The sequence below is a fragment of the Rhipicephalus sanguineus genome, chromosome 2 (genome assembly GCF_013339695.2).
Source record: "Rhipicephalus sanguineus isolate Rsan-2018 chromosome 2, BIME_Rsan_1.4, whole genome shotgun sequence".
Classification (NCBI taxonomy): Eukaryota; Metazoa; Arthropoda; class Arachnida; order Ixodida; family Ixodidae; genus Rhipicephalus; species Rhipicephalus sanguineus.
This window is the reverse complement of record NC_051177.1, coordinates 33764033-33789314: the sequence shown is the minus strand read 5'-3', so window position 1 is coordinate 33789314 and position 25282 is coordinate 33764033. Positions and strand designations below refer to the sequence as shown.

The following is a 25282-nucleotide window of genomic DNA, read 5'->3' as shown; positions in this document are numbered from 1 at the left end:
ACTTCCGAGATCGGCCCGCGTTTGACCAAGCGACTATGTCGCGTGATGACGTCACAAAATCTGGTGACCTGTGACGCCATGATGGCATATGATGACGTAATCTGATGATGATGATGATGATGATGATGATGATTTTTTCATCACTTCGTGTCGACGCCGATGGCGCCGACGGTCAGTTTTCGGGTGTGATAAAACATGTAAGGCTTCCGCTTTAATATATGTATAGAATTCCAAAGCAGATATAATATTCTAATAATAATATCTGGGGTTCAACGCCCCAAAACCACGGTTATGATTATGAGAGACGCCGTAGTGGAGGGCTCCGGAAATTTCGACCACCTGGGGTTCTTTAACGTGCACCTAAATCTAAGCACACGGGCCTCAAACATTTCCGCCTCCATCGAACATGCAGCCGCCGCGGCCGGGATTCGATCCCGCGACCTTCGGGTCAGCAGTCGAGCGCCATAACCGCTACAACACCATGGCGGGGCCGGATATAATATTCTGCTTCTTCATCTAATGATGCGGGATGATGTTCTTCCTCTGTCAATGATGGTGGACGCCAACTGTGTTTTATTCAATTCTTTCGGCTACCGGCGACATTGTGGTACAGGTGGTGCCACTCGCTTAGTCGGAACACGATGACCATATAAGGTCGAGTTTCCTGCTTATATATGCAACATTTTTCGCCAGACTCGCTCAAGAGTGCATTGAGCCATCAGGGATATGAACATGAGCTGAAATCGTAGCGCCCCCTTCAGCATACTTAGAAAACTTCACTAATAGAAAAAGAAGGCGCTCGTTGGCGTTGCGTGCGTGGTCCGGAAGCGACCGAAATGAAGTTCGCGAAAGCATGGATGCGTGCCGTGGACTACGCACCCGTTCACGATACAGAGCGCCACCTCACGTGGGACACGTATAAAAGAAGGGGAACCGTTGGAGAGGCTCGTTTCCGTGTTAGATGCAACTAATGAAACCCAATAGACAATCAAGCTGAGGATAGCACAAGGAGCGTTATTTGTAGTTTTTTTTAACTGTAGTGTAATGATTATGAACTAAATTGAAAGGAATTAAAATGGACGAAAAAGCACCCCTTCCGTCAGTGGGATCTAAACCCACAACCTTCCAATACACGTATACGGATACCTGACCACGTGGCAACGTGATGTAATGCAATTTTCACCACGTGCTTAATCCAATTTATACACGAGGCTATCACAACAACGCTGACTTGCACTCGTACTGGGAGCCCTTTCCGTGAAAGCATTTCTCAGAAATGCCGGTCTGGTCAGCTGTTGGCGCTGCTGCTGCACTCGCTACCCGAGAAGCGAATACTGCTCTTCTTCTTTTTTTTTTTTTTCAACTGCGGCATTATATATTTAGTTACGGAAGCACTCGAAAACATTCCATGGTTCTACCGGTGTGCTAGAGGCTAAAATGTAATTATATTGAATAATAATAATCATAATATCTGGGGTTTAACGTCCCAAAACCACCATATGATTAAGAGAGACGCCATAGTGGAGGGCTCCGGAAATTTCGACCGCCTGGGGTTCTTTAAAGGAGTACTGACACAAATTTTAAAAGTTTTCGGATTGTTGCTCTAAATAAAAATATTGGTGTCAAGAAACCTAAAACGAGTATTGTGGTGCCTGGGAATGCATCGTATGTATTCCAATTACCGCAAGCTTAAAAAGACACTTTCGGTTTGGATCAGTACATCTACAGTTCTGCATATATATCGTGTTGTCACGCACGCAATGAAAGAAAAATGACACGTGTTCTGCGTGTATGTACACCATAGATGGTTGAACAAAAAGTAAAACTCTGAGACAAGTGATGCGACTGACAGCAGCTTACTTACACATCGACCACCATTCTTTTTCATAAAGAAGACAGTAAAAAGCCTAGAAGAAGTGAGCCATCAGTGTCATTGCTTGACTCTCAAAGTCCTTCTGCCATCTTTATATGTGTATGCGCCACAAGATCAAGCTGTATATGTAGGACTATTCCCTGCAATTAAACAGTTGCGAGTGCAGTGCTTGTTTTTGTTTCCTTTGATTATGTCAGCTGCCTTTATTATTGCACTAATTTATCTCCTCCGTAATAGGAAACTCCATATCTCAATAATTAATTATTATATAGTGGAATATAAATGATTATGTGGGTACAGTGATTAATGTTTGCCAGTTAATGAAAGCTTTTCCAATTTAAACAAAATTTGCTAAACTATCCCACTGCTGAGTGTCAACAGGGAGCACGTACTCGCGTTATGCCTGATGCAAAAGCAGAATTCTGCTTTATATTCTAATTACTACAAATAACGGCCCCTATACTTTTCTTGGCATTATTGTCGGTTAGTTCTCACACACACACAGACACATTATATATATATATATATATATATATATATATATATATATATATATATATATATATATATGCATGCACGAAGTCCGTTACTTTTCTTTCGCAACGCGATAGCCAAGCCAATAAGAGATCTACATCACAAAAGGGAGAAGTATACAGCCATGAGGCCTACGGTGACCGGTGACCACACAGTGACGTTTGTTATCGAGACACCACGCTTGAAGTCCAAATGTCTTACACATATAGGACATCTGCGTTCTTTTTTTTCATGCAGATATTTTATATTTTCACGGCTGAATTGCCACGTGAAGGACTTGACATGCATCAATTGCGCATATCATGCATAACATGCATGTCCTTATTTTTTTCCGATGAGTTTGACGAGCGAGCGCAGCTGCGCGACCGCGAAGTGTCACGATTCGCGGAATATTGATATCTCGCGAAATGATTGATATATAGGCGAGACATGCGAAAACATGCGGAATAAGGGGCCAGGCGATTATGTTTCAACGTCCACGCGTGATTTTCTTCTAGCAAAAAAAAAAAAAAGAAAAGAAGACTGAAGCGAGCCAACGTTAAAAAAATAAAGACGTTAAGCGTGCCACAGAAACATACAAATAACGGCACATGCTAAAGTATGGACTGCGCATTGTGTGATCATGAGCTGACGCGTGTTGACGCTGAGTGGACATGCTTGCATGTGTGCATGGTGAGCGTTTTGTTTCTGAAAGATATGCTCTACGTGTCAGTGATGAATGCTGCCTTTCGAATGAAAAAAAGAAAGAAAGTTTTGCTCGATGTCGCAAAGCCTTTTGTTGTTGTAGTTGTTGTTGCTGTTGCTGCTGCTGTTCAATCACGGTTCACGGGTATTCGCTGCGTGTCTGTATCTCATTGTAGACGTTTCCACTGAAACCATTGTGTTTTGGTCGCCATAGCGAATTGACAGCCGATCGCTTAATAATGGCCAGGACTTTGAAGGAGTTTTCGATTGCAGCTGCGCAGATTAACAATAAAAATCTGAGTAGAAAGTCACCCACCGTTATGTGTGATGCGTCGACTATATATATACCATCAATGGGTTCATATAGGTGTGCTTAACTATAACAGACTATTTCGCAGTTGAACGAAAAATAGTCTTGGTCCAGAAATGAAGCGTGTGACCGCTGCCGCTTCGGTGCGTTCGCTCTATATATCACCGCCTAGCATAAATTAGGTGCCTTAATTCTTTAGCTTTGTTCGATGCCTGACAGCAGCAGCCGCACTTCGATTGGAAGCGAAATGCAAAACACTCGTCTAGTTGGATTTAGGTGCACGTTAAAGGGTCCCCTCGTTGTCGATGTTATTCAAGGTATGCTGAGTGCTGCAGTTTGGTATACGTCAAACGAAATTACTCAGTCAAATCGTGTTCCCTTCTCATGTGTCCTCGTTTTTAAAATCTCCGTGGGAAGTGAGGAATCGCCATTTGTACGTCACCTGCAGACGTGTATTTTGTTAAAACACAATCTAAATGATGTGCTGTGCACGACTTGGGAGCTACGACTATCTTACTTTTTTTGATTTAACTCCAAAAACTGCTTTTTGAAGACCTCTTTCTGGAGTGACAGCGATACGAGCACGGATTGAAAATTTTAGTTGCATCAAGTCTGCCACATTCACCTACTGCTTTTCCCTATACACAGAATATATATGGCTGCAACTCGGACCAGCTGTCAATCAAAGAAGGCCTTCGAACGCGACATCAAACCCGGTTGTAACGGACAGGCTTATACGTGCTACAAACCACTCAAATGAACACACTGTTTGATATATTCAAATAAGCACATAGCAAACTTAAACGAATTTTCCTTGTGCCTTCATTGTATATGAATTTACCCATTGTAGAGAAAGGGAATGCACGTACTGAGGATAGCGCATACGCCTAAGTGTCTTTATTGTCTTGCCTAGTGTTTTCTTGTGTCTGGCTATTTTTCAGCGTCACAAGAAATGACATTCTCTATGCTGTTGGAGCTATAGAGAAATAATGCGCTGAGACGCATGTTTTACTGCATGTAAGCGACGTATGATCCTGGCTTCATAAGCTCGTATGCTCCGAGGTCGGTATATATGCGAATGCGGTTCTTTATGAAGAAGGCTTTCTTTTTAATGCCCATCGCTCATCAAGTTAGGTATCAATGAAACAGGTTAAATATAACATGGATTTCATCACTATAGAACCTGCATGTTTAGTATCATCATATTATGGTGAACTCACATGAATATTGCATCGGAAGTAATTAGCTATACCCTACACCTACCCATAATTTCAGGGAAATACGCCAGGTTCATTTTGCACACAAAACATAAGGCAGGATTTGCTAACAGTACCGGCTTAAAATTTATAAATATAGAAAGACAAAAGACATAATCTGAGAATCAGCTAAAGGGGGCACATCATGTGTGATGATATAGTGCCGGCAGTTAGACATTCCCTTGACAGAACACATCACGAATTTGTTCAGAAGCAGACAAAAACCTTTGCTCATGAGGGTATATTCTCTCCCGACAGCCCTCCCCCAACTTCCATCTGGGTTAGGCAAATCTGTATGGGCGACGGAAAAAGGACGACCAGCACGGACAATCGTAACTGGGCCATACCGGTGGCTGAATCACCCTTGATCAAACTTGCGCCCCTTCACAGCGATCCAAGGCTACGTCAGAATATGTGCTGGCCTGACCAGCGATGCGGAACGAAAGTGCAAGCCATCGGAGAAAGGGACGAATGCATGACGTTAAAAAAAAAAAAGAAAGAAAGAAAGCCGGGATGTAGAAATGTACCAGCGCGTTTTCACGGACGGCGTTTCTTCCGTTCTTCCGACATTCGGGAAGCAGCTGTCCAGGACTGCGGCGAGCAAGCAGGCTTACTTTTCCCGTGGGTTCCGCCGATGGTCATCATCGGCGACTCAGCGGGGAGAGAAAGGCCGCTCCTCTTGGCGAGCAGGGAAACGCAGCGGGGTCCTAAAAAGTGCGCTCCCGTGAACAGGTTGCGTCTGACCCAGTTCCCCCCTTTTGTCATCCTACCTGGGCCGCGCTGGTCAGCCCCAACGTGTGTCAGCCCTGCAGCATAACGCTTTCGCGGCTTCTAGAGGACCCTGTGACCTCAGCATCGCGATACCCAGCCAGTGGGGGCAGTGGGAAGGGAAGTGGCAACAAAGGCGTCCCCCACGAGTCCGGAGCAGGAAGGGGCCTTGTGGGGTCACTCTTTCTTCTGACCCCCCCTACCACCATCCCGAGTTCAAGCAAAACAGAAGAGAGGCGGCGGCAGCTACGCAAGCACAGGTAACTCGGAGCGCAACTTTTTCCTACCTCCCGGAGGCATCTGCGAAGGAGAGAGGGCCGCGACAATGGGACCGGACCCACCCCTTCGCGGCCTTGAGACGTCGGCGGACCCAGTGGCCGGCACAAAAGGGGATGTTTGCTCGCGGCCTTCCTGGGCCCCAGACAGGCCACCGTTCTCTCGCCGGACCTTGGCGAGGTCGAGACGAAGAAATAACCCAGGTTCCTTTTCTGCTTTCCTTTCTTTTGTTGTCTTTCTCCGTTCGGGCTCTGTTCGCTTCCTCGGACCTTCGTTTTCTTCATGTGATCCTTTCCTCTCCTTCTCACTCTTTATACGACGAAGCGCCCATAAAAAAATAGCTCTGGAGGAAGTGGATTGCGAAGAATTGCGTGAGAGAGCGTACCGACGTTCGACCCAACCCTATATACGAAAGGAAAGGGCCGATCCAATTTCGCTGACCCACAGGGTACCCTCCCGCTCTGCGACATCGAAGAGGAGAGCCGGAAAAGCCGCATTACGACCTCTGCTCCTTCGCTTGCGTGTGTATGCACGGACGTGCTTCTTTTTTCATGCATCCATTTTTTTACTTATTTCTCTCTCGCCCTACGACAGATTTCGTGTGATCGGCAAGCCTCGTAGGCAGGGGTCCGATCAAAGCCTCCCTCTTTTTTTTTTTTTTTTTTGCACACACCAAGGACCACGTCTTCGAGTCTCCGGCCTCCATTGCCATCTATAGCTCTTCATTGTGCGTTAGCTATACACTCTCGCTGCCCGTCTACGTTGGCGACGGTTGTTCGCGTCGTCTGTACAAATGTACATATGGGCTATGGCGACAACTGCAACACTTTGCTATGCTCTTCCTCTCAACGAGATGAAGAAGAAGGCAAGTGGTTCGGTTGGACAACTTTGTTGCACACATAATTTGCAAGCAGCGCCAGACACGATTGCGAAAGAAAAGGGGACTCGAACCTTCGGCACTCCCTCGGGGAAGAAAACTGCGCGATTCTGCACGAGTCTGCACGTGTGCGAGACGTGCACGTGGGCATATTTCGACGGCCGCATCAGGCGCCGGCATAGGTCGGCAAACTCACTCATGAGTGCGGTTGAGGAAAATTTTGGTGAGTGTGAGTCCAAGTGACTCAGATCTGGCCGTGAGTCTGAGTGAGTCCGGCTGAGTAATATATGTTGGTGAGTCCGAGTCCGAGTGAGTCCGGTTGAGGAAAATTTTGGTGAGTCTGAGTTCGAGTGAGTCCGGTTGAGGAGAATTTTGGTAAGTCTGAGTCCGAGTGAGCTCTCAGAGCAAAATATATTCCTTGAGTTAATCTGAGTGAGCTCCATTTTTTTTTTTTTTTGTCGACCTATAGGCGCCGGTGCCCGTAGTTCAGAGCAACGCCTCCTCTACAGCGGCGGCGCTGGTCAGAGCGAAGGACGTTTAAAAAAAAATTCTGGGAACGCAGCGCTTACCCTCCCTTTATCTAGGAAAGCTGCTCTTTCAAAATGGTGCCCGCCTAGATATCAACTATTTTGCTATGTTAAGGTAAACACTAGGTTAATTCTAAGATATAGATATCGTTGTTCCCATGAAAGTAACATGTCGGTATGAGTATTGATGACTTGATCTCCGATAAAATTTGCCAAGACTGAGGTCTCTTCAAAAAACCAGTAAACCGAAGACACACATTGAGCAGTATTTGTCCGGAAAAAATTGCCATAATAAAGTTGCACGGCGTGAGAGGAAAACGCTCCCTTTTGTTCGCCGAACGTTTCATTGGTTTTACCCTGCCCCGGCTAAGATGGCGGCCGCGGCCGACATATTAGGGTGGTTCGGCTTCGCTTTTAAGGCATAATTTTCGCTACAATTATTTTTAATCCTCCTTGGTCAGAGCTAAACGAACGAACGAATGCCGTCTTTGCATAGAATGTCGAACAGCGTCTACAGATAGAGCTTTTCAACTAGGGTTTCCTGGGCACCGCGATATTGCCCTCTGGACAGTTGTACAAGCGCGAGCCCCCCAGAGAGCACTGGAGACGCAGGCGCGCCTACCCTTGTACAGACCCGAGCAACAGTCCAGAAAGGATCTCCTCCATGTTTCCAACGTAAACGTATATATTTTGTCGAATGTATACAACATGCGTGTGTATAGGTTCTTAAAGCCAGAAAAGTAGCCAGAAAGCTTTTCAGGGGGGGGGGGGGTTCAACCACCCTTTATGAATGTTCATGCGTGTGTTTGTACCCGTGCGTATATATATATATACACACGCAATATTGAAAAATTTCGGTGGGGGGGGGGGGGGGGTTGAACCCCATACCTCACCCCCCCCCCCCACCCCCACCATCAGGCCAGACCAGTGCTTAAAGCTATCGAAGTCTCAGTTTACGAGGATCCCTTCATAGACCCCAGAAAAAACGATATTCCTTCAAGTGTCACTCTCTTTCAGCCCTGCTGCCTGTCGCGCATCCATAACTAGCGTTTTTAACAGCTATGAGACTGGTTTACGCGTCCCGGGAAATGGTCTTTGTGAACGTTTACGCTATTGAAGCTCGTATCCTCAAAAAACTTACATGTGTTTGCTTCAACGGTCATTATTCAAAACGCCTCAGTCGCACATGTATGCAATATGAGGACGCTGTAATATCATGGGGTTATATGCTACTCACGAAGGATGACCGCCTGCATTGTCAGACGTTATTGTGCATTCTTGGCTTTAGCACGGGTACACAGCCTATGTGTTGGCACTACAGGGCTAATTGAGACCCAATCTCATTACACAGTCGGCATATAACTTCCAATCCCAGCTTGTCCCTCATGACACTCTCTGCTTACGGTTACGATATATGGTGCCCGTTGCTGTATAGTAACAGTTGCTATGATAACCGTTAGCTGTCACAAACGCTGTTGTGACTTAAGAAAAATGTTTTGTACGGTCTATCTCCTTCACAAATATAATAAATCAGTAAAGCGGGCTTCCCCTCAAAAGGAGTCTTAAAGCGGAAAAACCTGCTTTGGCAGACAACTTTTACGACACTGACGCACAGATGCCTTCAAAATCATGTAAACGTTCACATCAATCGGCTGTTCAGAGAAATGAAATCAAAGTCCTTCCCGTTTAAACCTCTACAGCGTCATTGAAGTAAGTGGAACGTTCAAATGCGGACGAACAAAATGATTTGAAGTCAAATGAACGGCCGCCCACACTCATCACCCGAGACCATATCGGCTCTTATTTGCACACCACCGAAACGAGAGCTGGTGACTTTTCAATGCTTGCATGCTTTCGCAAACATGCATGACTCTTTACATGCATGACCCGAAGCAATGGCCATCCATATATCCAAGCCAAGCTGCGCAGGCTGCCGAAGAATCGTGCGCTTTCTTTCCTTCGAAGAGCACGCTTAGTCCTCGTTTCGTGCCACACAGCCCCGTTCTTTTCTTCCCACCTCAATCTTTTCCATCCCTCTTTTTCCCGCCGCCATCAACCTTTTCCTGTTTCACCCGATCGTGCTTTTTATCCCCATTGGGCGCCGCTCTCGCGCTTCGATGAAAATTCCACGTCTTCAATTCCCCGGCCTGCCTTGGCCGGCGCTCCTTGCTTTTAATCTTGCTTCCTAATTATTTTCGCTACCCTTTCGGCGACGCGAGAATTCTTTTTTCTATACGCGCGCGCGCTTTTGCCATCACCGACTTAAAAAAAATTTTTTTTTTCTCTTCTGCTCGCGTTCCTCCGAAGGATTGCGCGCGCCTTTCCTCCCAGGGCACCCCATTTTCTTCCAGCGCTCTCTTCTCCTTCGTACGCAATAAAAAAAAAAAAGAAAAAAAGACACCCTGTCGTAATTATTAATATTACATTTTTCTTTAATCTTCCCTAAGCGCGCGCGCTTTTGCTGTGTAATTCTTTTCCATCAAAAAACGTTCCTGACTTTTGCAATGGCATCACTTCCTTTTCTTTTATTACTCTTTCCCCTTTTTTTTCCTGTCCCAAGTAATTCCAGCCGTGTTCTCTTTCTTCTTTCCTTCCTTCCGTTGCGCCTCCATCTTTGCTTCGTACGATTTTTCCTCATTGTATGCGTTCTCTTTTGCTCGGTGTTCTTTCTTCACTCTCTTGCTTCATTGTCTCTATCTTCGTTTTTTTTTTCCTGTCATGTCCCTTTTTTGCCCCCCCCCCCCCCTTTTTTTCTGTATCGTCTTCCGGGTTCTCCTTTGCCTCCAGATAATTTTCTTTTTCCTCGATTCCTTTCGCTCGTCAAGAAGATCTTCTTAACTACCGTTTTCTTCTAATTTTCGCCGTTATTTCGCGAGCTCGAAGAAAAGATAAAAAAAAAATTTAACGCGAATAAAAAGCAACTAATAAGGAAGCGAGGAGGTAACGAGAGGTGGAAAAGGAAGAAAAAAAAGGGGGGGGGGTGTTCAAGTTATTTGCGTAACGCTCCTCCGCTGCTTTAGCGTCGAAGGCCGAGGTGCTGGGATGGGGGGGGGGGGGGGTTGCGTTGAAAGGGGAAGAGGGGTGATAGGAGGGGGGGGGGTAAGCGGGGGGAAGGGTGCCGCGGTGCTCTTCCTTGTCTCACAGAGAGAGCGCTTTTTATTCAAATTGCGAAGACGCTAGCGCGGCAGCGGCGGCAGCGCTTTGCCCGGTGCCCATTAGAAGATCTCGAATAATTACGGATCTTCCCTCGTCGTCTTTTCTTTTCCTCCCTGGCCGAGCTAGCTCCTTCCTCCGCGCCGTACACGCGGCCCGAATGAAAAATCAAGTCCTTGTGCTCGGCCCGAAGAGCTAGCTCTCACCCTAACCCTCTCCGACTCCTTTTGAGCCCAGTCTCACTCCCTTTCTCCCTGCTTGCCTCGGTGCCGCTGTAGCTAAGACTGAGTCGAGGAGGACATGGCAAAAGTGAGGGCTAGCACTCTCGCGCGCCTGATATTGTCTTTGAAAGGCGGCTTTCTCATTAACTGCGTTTTATTTTACTTTTTTTCTGCTTCGCCGGCGCTAAGAGCTGTGCAACGGGCAAATGAAAAAAAAAGAAAAAAAAAAAGGAAAAGAAAGACAAGAACGGGGCACCCTGGTACTCGGACCAAACGCACTCGTGGAGGGCTCGTGCGATGCTGCGCTTATATGCGACGTGCGGAAGGGAATTAGCAAAAAGTAAACGCCTTTAGAAACAAAAGTGGGCGCCTGGGTGGGAGTTTTAAAAAAGTAGGAAGAAAAAAGAGAGAGCGGCGCGGGTTGGAGGGGGTAAGGTTTGAAGAAACAAAACAATGGTTAAAACATAATAAAATATTAACGCTCCCTATACGCTTTCTCTTTTTTTTTCTAGCCAGTTTCCTTTCTTTTTCTTCAGCGTAATGTTTTACTTCTTAGTTCGTTTTATTCTTCATTTTTGCGCGCGCTCCCCTCTCTACCGCCTCATCGCTTCCCTAGCGCGCGCCTTCCTTTTTTACCCTTTAATTCCGAGACCAGTGATTATTATTGCCGCTTGTATTATTATTACTACAACTTCTTTCCTTTCAGTCTCATTCCTGCTTTTCTCTCTCTTTCTTTTTTCGTTCACTTCCCCTCTCATTTTCATTAGCAACCGGGCTTCCTGTGCTACCCTTCTACGGTGATTTTCTTCTTTATTTCATGCGGTCTTTTCTTTCTCTCTTTTTTTTCTTTTTTTTTTTTCTGTTTCGCTTAGCCAGCACACCCTTTCGGAACATCACGCTTCCTCGCGAAATAGCCGGGCACGAAAGCGAGGGAAGGCACATACGTGTACATACGGCTGGGAGTGGTTTCCGAACCAACAGGAACAACCGAACAAAAATAAGTATTCCGATACATACACGCGCGCCTCCTGCCAGGTTAATTTTGTTCATCAATCGTTTTCTCTTTCTTTTGTTTTTCCACATTAGTTTTATTTTTGTCTGAGGCCCCTTATTTCATGTTTCGTCTCATTCTATTCTATCTTTGTTCGTGTTTCTTTTTCTTTCCTTTTCTTTTTTTTTCGCGTTGCCCCGAAGCTCTTGGCCGTTCGTATGAAAAGCTAATGAACGGGCTGATTCGCTTTGCTCGCTTAAAAAAATAAAAAAAAAGATAAAGAAAGAAAAAGAACAAGGAACGAGGTATACAAATAGTTCCGAGTTTTTGAAATGTACAGACAAAAATTAAACTTAACTAAAGAAAAGTAACGAGGGAGACGAAGATTGGAAGCCCTTTTGCGAAACGCTAAGAGGAACGGACTGCGCGGTGCGCGTATACAGAGACGAGGAAAACGTGAAAGCGCCAAGTGCGCACTGCAGCATCCGTCCGCTCAGCTCGCGAAAAGAACGGGGAAAAGAGCGCGTACAGCGTACACGCCGCGTATGTAGTATTATAAGTGGCCATCTTCAAGAGCGCGCGAGAAGCAAATGCGCAATGCAGTGGTCGGAATGAATGGGCCGCCGTTTCTTTCCATTCGACGAGCGTGATGACGAGCGACAGTGAAGGTGCTGTACTTGCCGCCGGTGCACGATGATCAAATGCGTTCCCGGAATTATTTTCTCGCGAACGCACAACTAACCACTTTTCGGTGCCACGAGTTATAGTTATGTGCTTCGACAACACCATATAACGGAAGGCATATATCACATCGCGGCATCGCGGGAATAGGTTAGAACGTTTTATTTTTTCTGCTTTACGAACACTGAGGCAGCAAAGGTTTCGAACTTTCTTTTTCCTTTCTTTTTTTTTTTAAACAAGAAAGTGTTTTATGCCGGGTCCACCAAGACTTTCATGACGTATTTCCGTCACGGAAGTACGTCAGCAAAATGAACCCCACAGATGGCAAAGAAAAAAACTACAAGAAAAAGTTTCGTTGACAGGAGTCGAACCCGTGACCTCTCGGTCCACGGCGATGGCTGGCGGGTGTTTAGCCCACAGAGATATATATACCGCAAAACACATTACGGAGGCTACATGAACGCGCCTTTTATCTTTCACACTTTCCTCTCACAGTGCTCTTGGTTTGATGGATGGGTGAGCGTATCCTTTATAACGGGGCGGTGACATCTGTGCCTTCTCCAAAAAAAGAAAAAAAAAGCGCGCTGTTGCTACGACCGTCCCATTTGGCGCGTTTACAATACAAGTTTAATTTCGTCAACGCTTTAGCACGCCGTGAGGTGGCAGCTTTAACCCAAGCCTCACTCATAACATCCATCCATATCGAAAAATAGCTCTCCGACGCTCGCCTGGCGGTCGCACCGCGTTCCCCGCTCGCCTATATGAGAAGTAACGGCCAGGCTAGAGGGAAGACACGACGCGCATAGCATTTCTCTTCGCATTTCACGACGCTTTGAAGGAGTGCATATGGAGTATCAGTGTTTATTATGTGCTTGTTGATGCCATCTTTGCGCGGTATTCACGCGGTGACCACGTATATGTTAAGAACTTCAGCTACCGCAAGGGTTAAATCATGATCATGGGCGTTAGTTGTCGGTACGGAGATGTGCCGCTAGGCATCAACGTGAGTGAGATGCGTCCACATCAAGCGGTACTATATCTGCCAAACAGACATTTTACGAGCTCTCATATACCAATGCACTATAAACAATAAACTACTTCTGTGACGACACGCTTCACTTTTTCAAGTTGTGGGAGACTCCATACGGGACTACAGCAAGCCTCTGAGGCCTTACTGGCTCAACATGTGGGAGGGCTTGCTCCGAAAGTTGAAGCTTCTTGACCAAACTTTCCGCGACTGAAACCTGTATGTGAGAGAGGTACCCGGCATTCAAAAGTCGCTCTGTTTGCTCTTTAAAACTATAGCGGCCATTAGATGTGGGCAAGACTTTTGTAATGCATTGCGAAAGCACAAGTTTACAATACCTCTTTTAACGAGTTTTGTGTGGGCGGAGTGTTACGGAAGCAGAGGTTTTTTTGCTCCTGGGCTGGTACGCCCAACAGGTGTGGTCTTGGTGAAAAGTAAAGGCTAAAAATCTGAGAGTGATGTTAGTTGGCAAATCGTAAGTTAACAAGGGGGGTTTAAACCGTTCCTTGATAAAATTTAGGATGTCTAGGGCACAGGACGTGGGGTCACAGTCAAGAACAATGAGGAAGTCGTCAACAAATCTAAAAATTCGTGTGATTTTCTTGTCACATAGGTCGCCGGAAACGCTTCTGTCAAGCTTGGTTAAAATCAAGTCACTTAACATTGGGGCAATACATGACCCTATGCATATACCCTCCTTTTGAATGTGGTGTTTCCCGTCCCATTGGATAAAGGTAGCTCTCAAATAAATGAATAAGAGTTCTAAAAAACTACTTGACGGCACACCAGTATGTTCTGAAACGCTATACTACCAAACTTGTCAATGCATTCTTGTACACAACAAAGAAGTGATTCATGAGGCAGCGAATAATACAAGTCTTTCACATCAATGGAAAATGCGCACATGTGCTGATTAGAACGGGGTCGGATGAAATCCAGAACTTGACCCGAATTTTTTACCAGAAACGGGTCGTCTGCTAAAAGGCCAAGCTTACTTTGCAAGAACAACGCTACACATTTCTGCCACGTGCCATGTTCTGATACGATGACACGAAATGGTTTTTCAGGCTTGTGTTTTACTGAAGAATGCCTCAAGAAAATCTTTTTTGCTACTTGGTGAAGTTAAGCTTTTCACACAACTTTTAAATGCGAAGCATTTCTTAGCGAACCTTGACGAGTGGCACGTTCCTGGCTTCGAGTGTGCAGAATCTACAACGCGAGTTGTGTGGTTGGTCCTGAAAGGAGGCGTGACTGCGGACGAGCTATCGCATCTTTTACAGCGACTCTGTACTTGTAAGGGAGTGTGCTGGGAAGTCACCGGGATAGCCTGAGGCCGCCGACAAGGAGATGACTCAAGACACGGTAGAGGAACACGAACGCTGCGACCTGGCGGAGGACAGCGAGGCGTCGGCGAAGAGTCCGAGGAAGGACGCTATAGCGTCCTTCCTCGGACTGAACGAGGGCGGCTCCACGCTGAACCACGCTGAACGAGGGCGGCTCCGACCGTAAGCAGCAACGCCGTGAGCGTCCGTCGCTCAAAGCCAGCAGCGAAAAGAGCATGGAAAAGGGCAATACATCTGCCATGTCTCGATCGGCGTCCTCGTCGCCTGTGCGCGGCGAACGACGCAGAAAGTGAGCGTTCGGCGTTGAGCTAATCGTATATGTCGGTTCATTTGTGTTGACAATGACGCGTCTGTCTGCACAAATCCGAGTAGGCACGCTTAACGTGCGGGGATCGGCTGCAAGGCGTAAGCAGTGTCAAGCCAGGCGTCTCAGTGAGGAAAAAAGACTTTGACATACTTGCTGTCCAATCGACAAAGGTGGAAAGTGAGAATGTCGCTCAGTTCAGTGTGCGTTATAACGTGTGCAGTAGGTACTTCCGCAGGGTGTGCAATATTTATTAAGAGAATGTTTAGGCATTGCCGAGGAAACGTGCGGAAGGTTTGTTTTGTGCGACTTTACGTATGAGGAGGCAAAGTTCAGATCTAATCTGCGTGCATGCGCCGACAAACCCGCGTCCTGGAATTTCGCCCTTATTTCGACACAAATAGGCTTCTCGTTGTCCTTGACTCTGTGTTCAGTGCAGATGATGAAAATGGCTACTTGGATTTAAAAGACGATATAGTGCTAATTACCTGAAAGAGATTCGCTTTAGGATGTTGCTTTCTTTGCTTAAGGAGGATTGCACCGTCATTATACACATTTTCAGGGTTCCAGACACGCAAGATTAGACAGAGCTTATGTGGTATTAGAGCTGGCAAATGTATGTGATGGTATATATGGTGTTGAGCAAGTCTCATTCAGTGATCACTCACTTGTTGTCTTCTCCATAGGCAAAAAGGAAGTTCCTAGACGTGCATTTGGGATCTCTGGAAGCTAAATGTGAAACTACTTAGCGATGATAAGTTTGTCAGTTGCATCCAAAAAGAACTCCACAAACTTAGCACTCGAGCGTTTACAAACGGGTCGGAAAATTGGGAATCATTTAAATCTACAGTAAAGATGGGCGCCATGGAAAGAGCTGCAGAAATCCGATACGAGGAATGAGCTGAAGAGAATTGTTCAAAGAACTTACTTGAGGAATGCAGCAAAGCCGGAACAGAAAATCCTGGAGCGTATGGTGACGCTATTAGAGACATTAAAAACAAATTCGAGGTTATCGATGTCGCAAAATATCAAGGTGCGGTTCTAAGGGCTTGTGCTGACACGTTACTCGCAAATGAAACGCCTAGTCAACGATTTTTGGCTACAGAAGTATGCGCGTGCTAAAGACATCACAGAAATCGAATATAATGGCAAGTTAACGAGTGAACCGCGAGGCATAAAGTATGCATTTACTGAATATTATCGCAAATTATTTTCTAACCGTATCCCTAATTAAAAAAAAAGTTTTGAAAGAAACTTTCTAGGTTCCTTGCCAACACTTGGTACTGAAGATACAGAAGGTCTATCGGCTGATATAACTGCGGCGGAGATAGAAACAGTTATAGACTGCATAACGGAAAATTTCCTGGCCCAGACGGAATAACGGCATTATTTTACAAAGCTTTTAAGACAGAATTGGCCGTTTTACTGCAAAAGGTATTCGCTGAATCTCTTAACAAATGTGGCCTACCACCTTCATTCAAGAAAGCGCATACCGTGCTGGTCCCGAAAAGGGAAGACCCTGTAGAACGGAAATATGTGTCAGGCTATAGGCCGATAACGTTGACTAATGCTGACTACAAAATACTAATGAAAGCTGTAGTGATGCGGTTGAAAACAATCATATATGTACACTGGTTGGCCCACACTAAACCTGTGGAATAAAAGGAAGATCAATTTTTACGAATATTCATACAACACGAAGCATATTAGAGTGCTGTGACGCTGACTTCAGAAGAGTTGCAATGTTGCAAATTCATCAAGCGAAAGCCTAGTTTGTCATAGCATTCTGTTTAAGGTGTTAGAACATGTTGGCGTTGGCTGTGATACTCCAGGGTGTTAAAGTGGCTTATGACAATTGTTGAACAAAGTTAATTGTGAACCACCAGTTAACTCAAAGAATTATATGTATGCTCATCTGTAAGGCAAGGTTGCCCACTTTCACCATTATTATTTGCTTTGTACCTAGAACCCCTCTGTGTCGCCATAACAAAAAATTCAAGTATTCAAGGTTTTCATTTAGCAGCGTGTGAGGTGAAGATATTAGCATATGCTGATGATGGTGCCGTATTTTGCAGCAATCAGGAGAGCGTATAACCATTGCCATGAACGTTGTGCGAAGGTTTTGTGATGCTACCGGTAGCATTGTAAACTTGGGCAAGTGTGCCGGTCAATGGCATGGAAATTTGGAAGTGTTCCCAGCGGTCCACGAACGAGTGAAATGGTTTAATAAGCCTAATACTCATCTCGGTGTACCACTAGACAAATATCGGGAAAAAACGATGACCTGTGGGCTGAAAAAAAGCCAAAGAACTCTCTGTTTTGACGCATGAAACGGAGAGGACGTGATACATCTGTCTTGGCACACGCGACAATATGCAACGTCTTCTTGGTATCGCGGTTGGTCTACTTGTTGCAAGTACTGTCATGCTCTAGGATCGGAGGATTCATATAGGCTTATGGCCGTTTACGTATGTCAGTCCCAGTATGAACAGACAAGCCGCAACAACATTTTTTTTAAGACTAAAGAGAGATCCTTACCGCACCTTTTCTTGAGGTAAGTTCATTCAAGGTTTCTTTTTCTACGTGACCACTGCGACCCATTTTTACAGACGTTCCTTCAAATCAGGCTTGCATCAGCTTTGCCAAACTTTATTGTTACTTCAAATGATGAGCTCCGTTATGATGTCAGTAGCTTTCTGAGAGACGTTGTTTCGACTTTTAGATTTGCCAGATTTAGTTTGGATTATCTGTCTATAATGTCACTCGAAAGCGTTTGACGAGAGATTTGATTGAAAGTGTTTTTCCTGTTACTTTGTACCGATCCATGTAGAGTGGAGGCCAAGGAAAAGACCTTTTCAAGAGAGTTAAAAAAAATGATCGTACCAGCCGGAGTTAAAACTCCTTTTTTTTTTTAAGTTACGTACACTGATACGCTGCCGGTTAAAACGTGGAGAGCAAAGAGGCGACTTTTTACCGTGGGGATCCAGTTGCTTACTGTGTCGAAAACCAGATTCCGTAGAGCACGTCGTTATCAATTGCTGGGACGCATTTTTCTTTTTGGATGATCTACAAAGAACACTTAAGAAAAATTTCCCACTTACATCACGCGGGATTCGGTTCTTAGCAATAGAACCGGGATTTTTAAAATACGATGTGTTCTTTCTCCTTGCACAGAATATGGCAACGCAGCATGGTGTGTACATATATATATATATATATATATATATATATATATATATATATATATATATATATATATATATATATATATATATATATATATATATATATATATATATATATATACCGTTACACGCTGCATGCTGCATGAACGTTACATGCTGCAATAAAGAAAAAACAAAAGAGCATGGCGTACTTTGTAAGCTGCAAAGACGCTATTCTGTTCTGGGATGTCCTTCATAGAGCACTGAAGAAAAGTTTTTTTCATTAATTCACACACCATACGTTATCTTATGCCAACATCGCTTGATGAAGTGCCATATGATATGTTTTTCCTCATGGGTATGCATAGCTTATGGAAGACACGTATGCAGGACCGTAACGCAGAACCCACCATTTCTTCAAGCATGCACTTCGTTCGCATGACTATTCAGCTAAAGGACATTTATGACGACCTGGACTTTAGACCGGACTGGTACCCCTCTTGGTGAGGTGCTCGGCCTCACCACCTTTCCAATATAACACGATGTGAAGAACTCTCACTGTTCTACTGCACGTTGTGCTAGCCATCGAGTGTGTCCTTATATAGTAACGCTTGAGCGCTTATTGTCGCTATGTGATCAGTGTTCTTTTGTTTGATTTATTTGTGCTCTTATTGTGCACTCTAATATTCAGTGTGATAAATACCATGAAAGAAAGAAAAAAAAAGAGCATGGCGTATATAGTGGTAGAGACCTCGGCTGAGAATGTGAGGGTAGCAGGTTCGATTCCTCCAGCCAAACGTTTTTTTTTTTTTTTTTTCACGGCTTTTTATTTTTATTACAATACCACTTTTAGTGTCTACCTTATTCCAGTGGCAATTAGTTTGTGTCGCAAACTAAGTTGGCGATGCGTTAGAAGTTGCCGATGTTAGAAACTTCGAAGCTGTCTCTGTTGGCGTACCAGAAATCAACGGTTGACGGTCACAAACACTTTCTTTTGTTATTACTGAAAGTTATCCTATTAACTTGCAGATTAAAGTGACATCTGTGACGTCTTTGCTCGGAGGATTATGGTTAGGAGACAGTTATATATCGCTGTGCGGCGTCGGCCAGAAGCTCGAGCTAGTTTGTACTCCGTCCAGGGGCGTAGCCAAGGGGGGGGGGGGTAATTCAACCCCCCCCCCCCCGAAAAAAATTTCTGGCTACGCCCCTGACTTCGTCTGCTTAGGAGGGAGTTCCCGACCCTGTTCACGCTTAGAATAGCAGAGAGCTAAGCTATAGTTGGTGAGTATTTTTAGAATGAGTACCTTTTAGCATGAATACTTGTTCACGATACGTCGGCGCGGGAGTTCCGTGGATTGGGAACTCCATCTTTGTAGCAGAGAGTTCGCGGTCTCTTTTATTCTGCCTTCAAGGAAAGAGTAGGTTCCGCGGCTAACTCTCCACTACTCCCTCACGAAGTTCAAGAACTCTGGCGAGAGTAATAGTCGCTCTGCGTGAGTGTTCGCTGGAAGAAAAGCATTCAAGTTACGTTTCAAGAACTGTGGATTGGATACGTTTGGTGAATATTCAATACTTTAAGTGTTCTTGAATAGTTTGTAATGCATGAGATTGCATTTGTAGCGCGATTCGTTTGTTTGTTCTCGTTGTTTTAAACACCATTCGAGTTATATTGTGAGTTGTAATTGGTATCAGCCGAGTGTGCATGTTTGTGCGATGTTCGTACTGCCTTAACTGAGAATATATTTCGTTTGTGTTATCAACTCTTGTGGCTCTGACTTGGTCTTTGAACGACAATCGCTGTTCGCTGGCGCACTAAAAGGAGCTACTCTAATTGTCCGCGCTTTCGTGGTGCGTTTCGGGAGGCCGATGCGTCAGCCCTTGAAATCTGCCCGGCGATTGCCACCCCATTAACGGGACGAGTGACAGTCCCGTATCAAACGAAGCAACCAAATACGCAAGAAGACAACCAACACTTCAGCGTAAGCAAGTGCGAATGTCGATAGAGGGCCCTGTGGAAATTCCTCTGTGCCCACAAATATGGGGTCACCGGATGCGACATACATGAACACATGCGCTGACGTGTACGGCGCGCCATTTCAGCTGCGACCCAGGGTTGCAGTGCCACCGCCGCCGAAAGCGGAAAAGAAAAAAAGAGCTGTGTCTGTACCGAAGAGAAGAAAAAAAATCCAGGTGAAGGGATCAGCTCTTTCCGGCGCACGTATACATAACCACGAATAAGACTGGCGCATCGCACGGCGCGTGACCAAAGGAGCGGACGCACTGCTCACACCGCCCCTGCACCCATTCCCCAGGTGAAGCTTTCGCGCGCTAGCCACAAAGCACCCATGGGCCAGCCACAACACTCCCTGTTTCTGCATCTCACCGTTATTCTCTCTCTGTAGTCCCCCCCGGTTATTATTATTTTGCCCTTTCCCGCCCACCTCAGTGGGCCAAGCTTCGCTCCAGCCGCCGCCGGACACGCTGACCCAGAATCAACCGCCGGATGGGCAGCTGACTGTTGGCGGGACGGGTAACGTGATCCGTTCTTGCGCGACGGATCACGTGCAACTCTCTGAAAGACCGCTTGGTCATATCCCCCACCCCCTTTCGACAACGAACCCCTCAACGCAGCTCACGGAGCAAAACTAAGTCAAACGGTGACCGGGCCACGGGTTCGTATATTGGCCTATCTGCGCTGCTATGCTCCCTCGGCCTCTTGACCACGACGGGCGTTGTTCGCTTGTTTTACTTAGGGAGGGACGTGTGTACTCAGTTCGGCTCCAACGGGCTCGGACCGTGAACAGTGGTTTCATCTAACGCCTCCTTTGTGCCACCGAACTCACCTCGATCCGCCCCTCGCGGCTGCATATGCGTCCATCTGTATGCGTGTAAAGGAACAAGGCAGAGCGCGGCGCTCTGATTGGACATCTCGTTTGTTACCCGTACAGCCTAAGCTTCTGAAACTTCGTACGAAAACCCTTCAGTGAAGGCGTGTCCGGTCATTGGAATGCTCCATATGGCATACGCGCGAAACGTTCGGAGTGGCTCTCCATTTGCGCTACATAAAGTGGTGTTCAGAATGGATCCATACCATAGCTCCTGCATGAATGCTTGGATGATGATGATGATGATGATGATGATAATGACGATGATGACATACGGTGCTTAATGGCGCAAGGGCCTGTGATGGCCAGAGAGCACTAGATCTTTAGATGGCAGCATGTGAGCACTTGACCAGACAAAAACAAACATCGTTCCGTGAGCTCTTCTGGAACTGTTGGAAAATACGGCAGCTGCAAATATAAAGACTGTCACCCACAGAGACATTCGACCCAATTTGTGTCCCCTTTTCGAACTCGCATTACTTATGTTAGGTGATTTGCGAACTGCAGACCGGTCAGAGCTCTTCTACATTTGCTCAAACTTTCGTTCTCCGGCCGTTACTGTATACATCGGACGCGCCAGAAAACGGGAGATGTGCATACGCGATCCCTCATGCCACGTCACGCCAAACAGCAGCGTCCATCTTTCCCGTAGTTGTGCTTGCCCGCAGTACCTAACAGCTATAGTGTAATGCAGGTAAGACATTTGTGTCAATAAGTGTGAAGGCACTGCGTGTACATTTCCAGATAAGAGTTGACCGCGGAACATCTGTTGTCTGCCAGTCTCACGGGACAGCATCACTACTTGAAAGGTCTATAAAAGGGATTTGAACCCTTGTTCTCGCTCTTCCAGAGCCGTATACAAAGCAATAGGAACTCCGTGGCAGTAACAAGCCTGAGCTAAGAAATATCCGTATTTCTAGTGCCTTCGTGTTCCATGAACGAATGATATACTGCGCAAACATGGATGTGCGCACGGGAGGGGGGGGGGGGTACGCTCCCCTTCCTTTATCTAAGCGGAGCGCGCAAAGTCTGCCCCATACTTTTACTAAGTCGGACCTGTCCCGTCATTGTTTAAAGAGCCGGGTTATGGACACGCAGGTTTTTGACGATAATGGCGGGCGAAGGCCCCTGATGTTGATGTTACATTCCAAGAACTGTTTACTTCCCATATTCACTACAGCTAAGCCAGGGACCAAAGGCGGGTCATCGTGAGAAGCATGTCATGACGTCATTTTCTTTTTTTTTTTCATCCATTGTGAAGCGCATGTTGTCTTTCTGTCTCGCCCAAGGGGAGCGGGTGGGCCGCGACCAATCTTTGCCTCCCCCCCCCCCCCTCAAGTGGGGAACCCTGCATGCGCACTCTCATGCGCACAAAGAAACTATACTTCGGAGCTGCCTGTGACAAAGACGGTAAAGTTTGCTGGCCTTGCTAATTATCCGCCGCCCACAATTCAGCTCCCGATGCATGGCTCGTGTACGTTCGTCAAATTATGCCCTCGGGACAGAGCAAGCAAGGGCAGCGTGGGCTTTAACACAAACAACGCTGGATATCTCAACGAACAGCCAGCCCCGTACGGGACCCTATAGAGTCTGACCAGGTGCAGCGCGCATCGAAACGCAGAAACAAAGGCGCGCCGAAAAAAAAAAAAAAAACACATTGTTTTACAGTGAGTCCCCGGAGTGTGTAAGAAAGTAATTAGGATCCATTGTCACGCGCGTAATCTCGGAAGAGAGAACAAAACGCGTCAGACTTTGCGGCCACGCTTATTTAAAAAAAAGAATGCGAATTAAGGAGGTCGAGATTACCGAAGCAACAAAACAAACACCGCGCGGGAAGCGCACACGAGCGCCTCTCCCAAGGGACGTATACGAAGCGTCAGAGCGAGAGTTTCCTAATGAAGTCGTCGCGTGCTGACATGGTTCATGACGAGCACAGGGATAAAGAGAAGGAATGGATGAATATCGTGGCAGTGCGGGTAAAAAAAAAAACTTAACTTTAAAACTTTAAAAGAAGCCGGCCCGAAGGACATAATCGCGCACCGAACCAAGCGGGAAGACACCTGAACGTGACAGCTTGAACCTGCAGGGCGTTTGTTACGGCGGTGTGTCCCCGAGGAGAACGCCACCGCGCGTGTGTTTAATCACACCATCGCGCGTTGGAAACAACGGACTATATTAAACCGCCGGCATGGCGCGGTTATTATTATTATTTTTTTTTTACATCGAAACACGATCCCTCGTTTTATATATGCGTGAATGGTCGCGTTTATGAAGTCAAACTGCGACACGTCGTTTATCTTTTTTTTTGTATATTCCTAGGCAGTTTCGACACGAGTTTCGAAGAATATCCCACATGCTTAGTATGATCACAAAACTCTCCGCCCAGGCATGATTGCTTGATACCCATTCCCTCCCTCTATATCTATCTATCTATCTATCTATCTATCTATCTATCTATCTATCTATCTATCTATCTATCTATCTATCTATCTATCTATCTATCTATCTATCTATCTATCTATCTATCTATCTATCTATCTATCTATCTATCTATCTATCTATCTATCTATCTATCTATCTATCTATCTATCTATCTATCTATCTATCTATCTATCTATCTATCTATCTATCTATCTATCTATCTATCTATCTATCTATCTATCTATCTATCTATCTATCTATCTATCTATCTATCTATCTATGCCACACGCACACACACACACACGAACTCTTTCATGTTCTCTTGCCAATATATGTTGAAGCGCACAACCCAAGACATTTCTATTGCTCGAACTTTCTTTCGGCACCTGCGTCACCGGCGGCGGCTTGACACGCCCTGCACACCTGCAGGGCAGACGGCTATACAGGCTTGCACAAACCTACCCTGCCTAAGTTTCTGTCGTCTTCACCTCGGCCACAGGTTTCCTTCGACCGACAAAGAGAGTGCGGCTCCTCGAAGCCCGCTACTCCGCGCTCCCTCTGCACTTGATTACACCCCTAGAGCCATTGTCTCTCGCGAGCTGGAGACGGCGAAGAGTGCAGTATAACGTGACCTGGCCGCGTCCCGCCAACAGACCGGCCGTGAGGAGAGCTGGCTCGGCCCTGTTTTGACCGGGCAAATATTGGGAGCCGCGTCAACCGCACTATTAGAAGCGCCTCGCCGCTGCTTCCGTTCGCCGTCCGATCGACGCACGGCCGAAGGCTCCAGCTCGCTTAATTGGAGTCGAAAGTCAATGCGCGAACGCTGGCGTATCTCGCAGGTATATATATTAACCATACGCCCAAAATCGAAAACGAAAGCGCGCGAAGGCCGGCGGATCTTCTTTCGCCAATGTATCTTCCTCCCCCTCTCCCCCCTTCCTCTTTTACCCAAGCCAAGTATTGTGTGCGTGCGGATAGGACACGTCTTGTTCGCATAAACCCCGAAGAGGTGCCTCGCTTCTTTCGGTGCGACTTGCTGCAGAGCAAACTCGACTCGACTGCGTGTGCCGACGCGTGAGAGAGTTCGCAGTATTGACAGATAGGTTTCATCTCGTCCAAGTGAGCGTGAAAGACACTCTTCTGAGCAAACGGGCGGTGCTTCAGAGCAAGAGCTTGAGGAGAACTGGTGCACCGTTTCTTGAAATTTGCCAAGTTTGACATCAAGTAATCTGGCACTCAGCTTGGCTTTCGCATTTTTTCGAACTCTGTAGTCTTCGAACAAGACAAGGAGAATATGCCTTATCACGCCAGGTAACTCATGATACTTATATAACCATCTAAATGCAATTTCAAATACAGATAGTTACCAGCAAGTGTATTCAGATATACTGAACGTATGAAAGCGAATACCCACGCAACACGACGGTTAGCGAGAAAGACGACATTTCACCAGAGAGACATCAGAGAAGTCATAACCTTAAAATCATCTCCTTTATTTTTATGGTGTCAAGTGGTTAATTCATGTTAAAAAAAGATTATAGATATAAAAGAGACCGATGTTAGACTCAGTAACAAACTAACAATACGTTAGGCTTTCTTACTACTATACTACTACTACTACTACTACTACTACTACTACTACTACTACTAATAATAATAATAATAATAATAATAATAATCAATCAATCAATCAATCAATCAATCAATCAATCAATCAATCATTTATTTAACGTGCCCAGGAACAACCGTAAGGTCTTTGTGCTGGCGCACGCAAAAAGAAACAATAAAAATAAACAATACAATACAGACAGTTTTCAGAAATAAAAAGAGCAAAAACACGTACACAAAGAGAAATGGACACAAAAGGGGAGGAGTAAAATAAGACAACACGAGAAATATTGACGGGGCATAAAAAATTAGATTGCATATATACAACTATGTGGAAAGACTGAGAAGGGAAGACTTTGTACATTGTGCCACACTATGT

General features: G+C 45.8%; 1 protein-coding gene across 3 annotated transcripts in view; it reads right to left on the bottom strand.

The window, feature by feature from the left end:
• LOC119382689 (protein krueppel) overlaps nt 1-25282 on the bottom strand; it is a 137007-nt gene that overhangs the window by 59136 nt on the left and 52589 nt on the right. Inside the window, exon 4 of one of the 3 annotated variants that reach the window (XM_037650495.2) lies at nt 15754-15804. The exons of the other annotated variants lie outside the window; for them this stretch is intronic. Coding sequence (XP_037506423.1) covers nt 15754-15804 — 51 coding nt within the window. The remainder of the gene's footprint in view (nt 1-15753; nt 15805-25282) is intronic. 3 annotated transcript variants of the gene reach the window in all.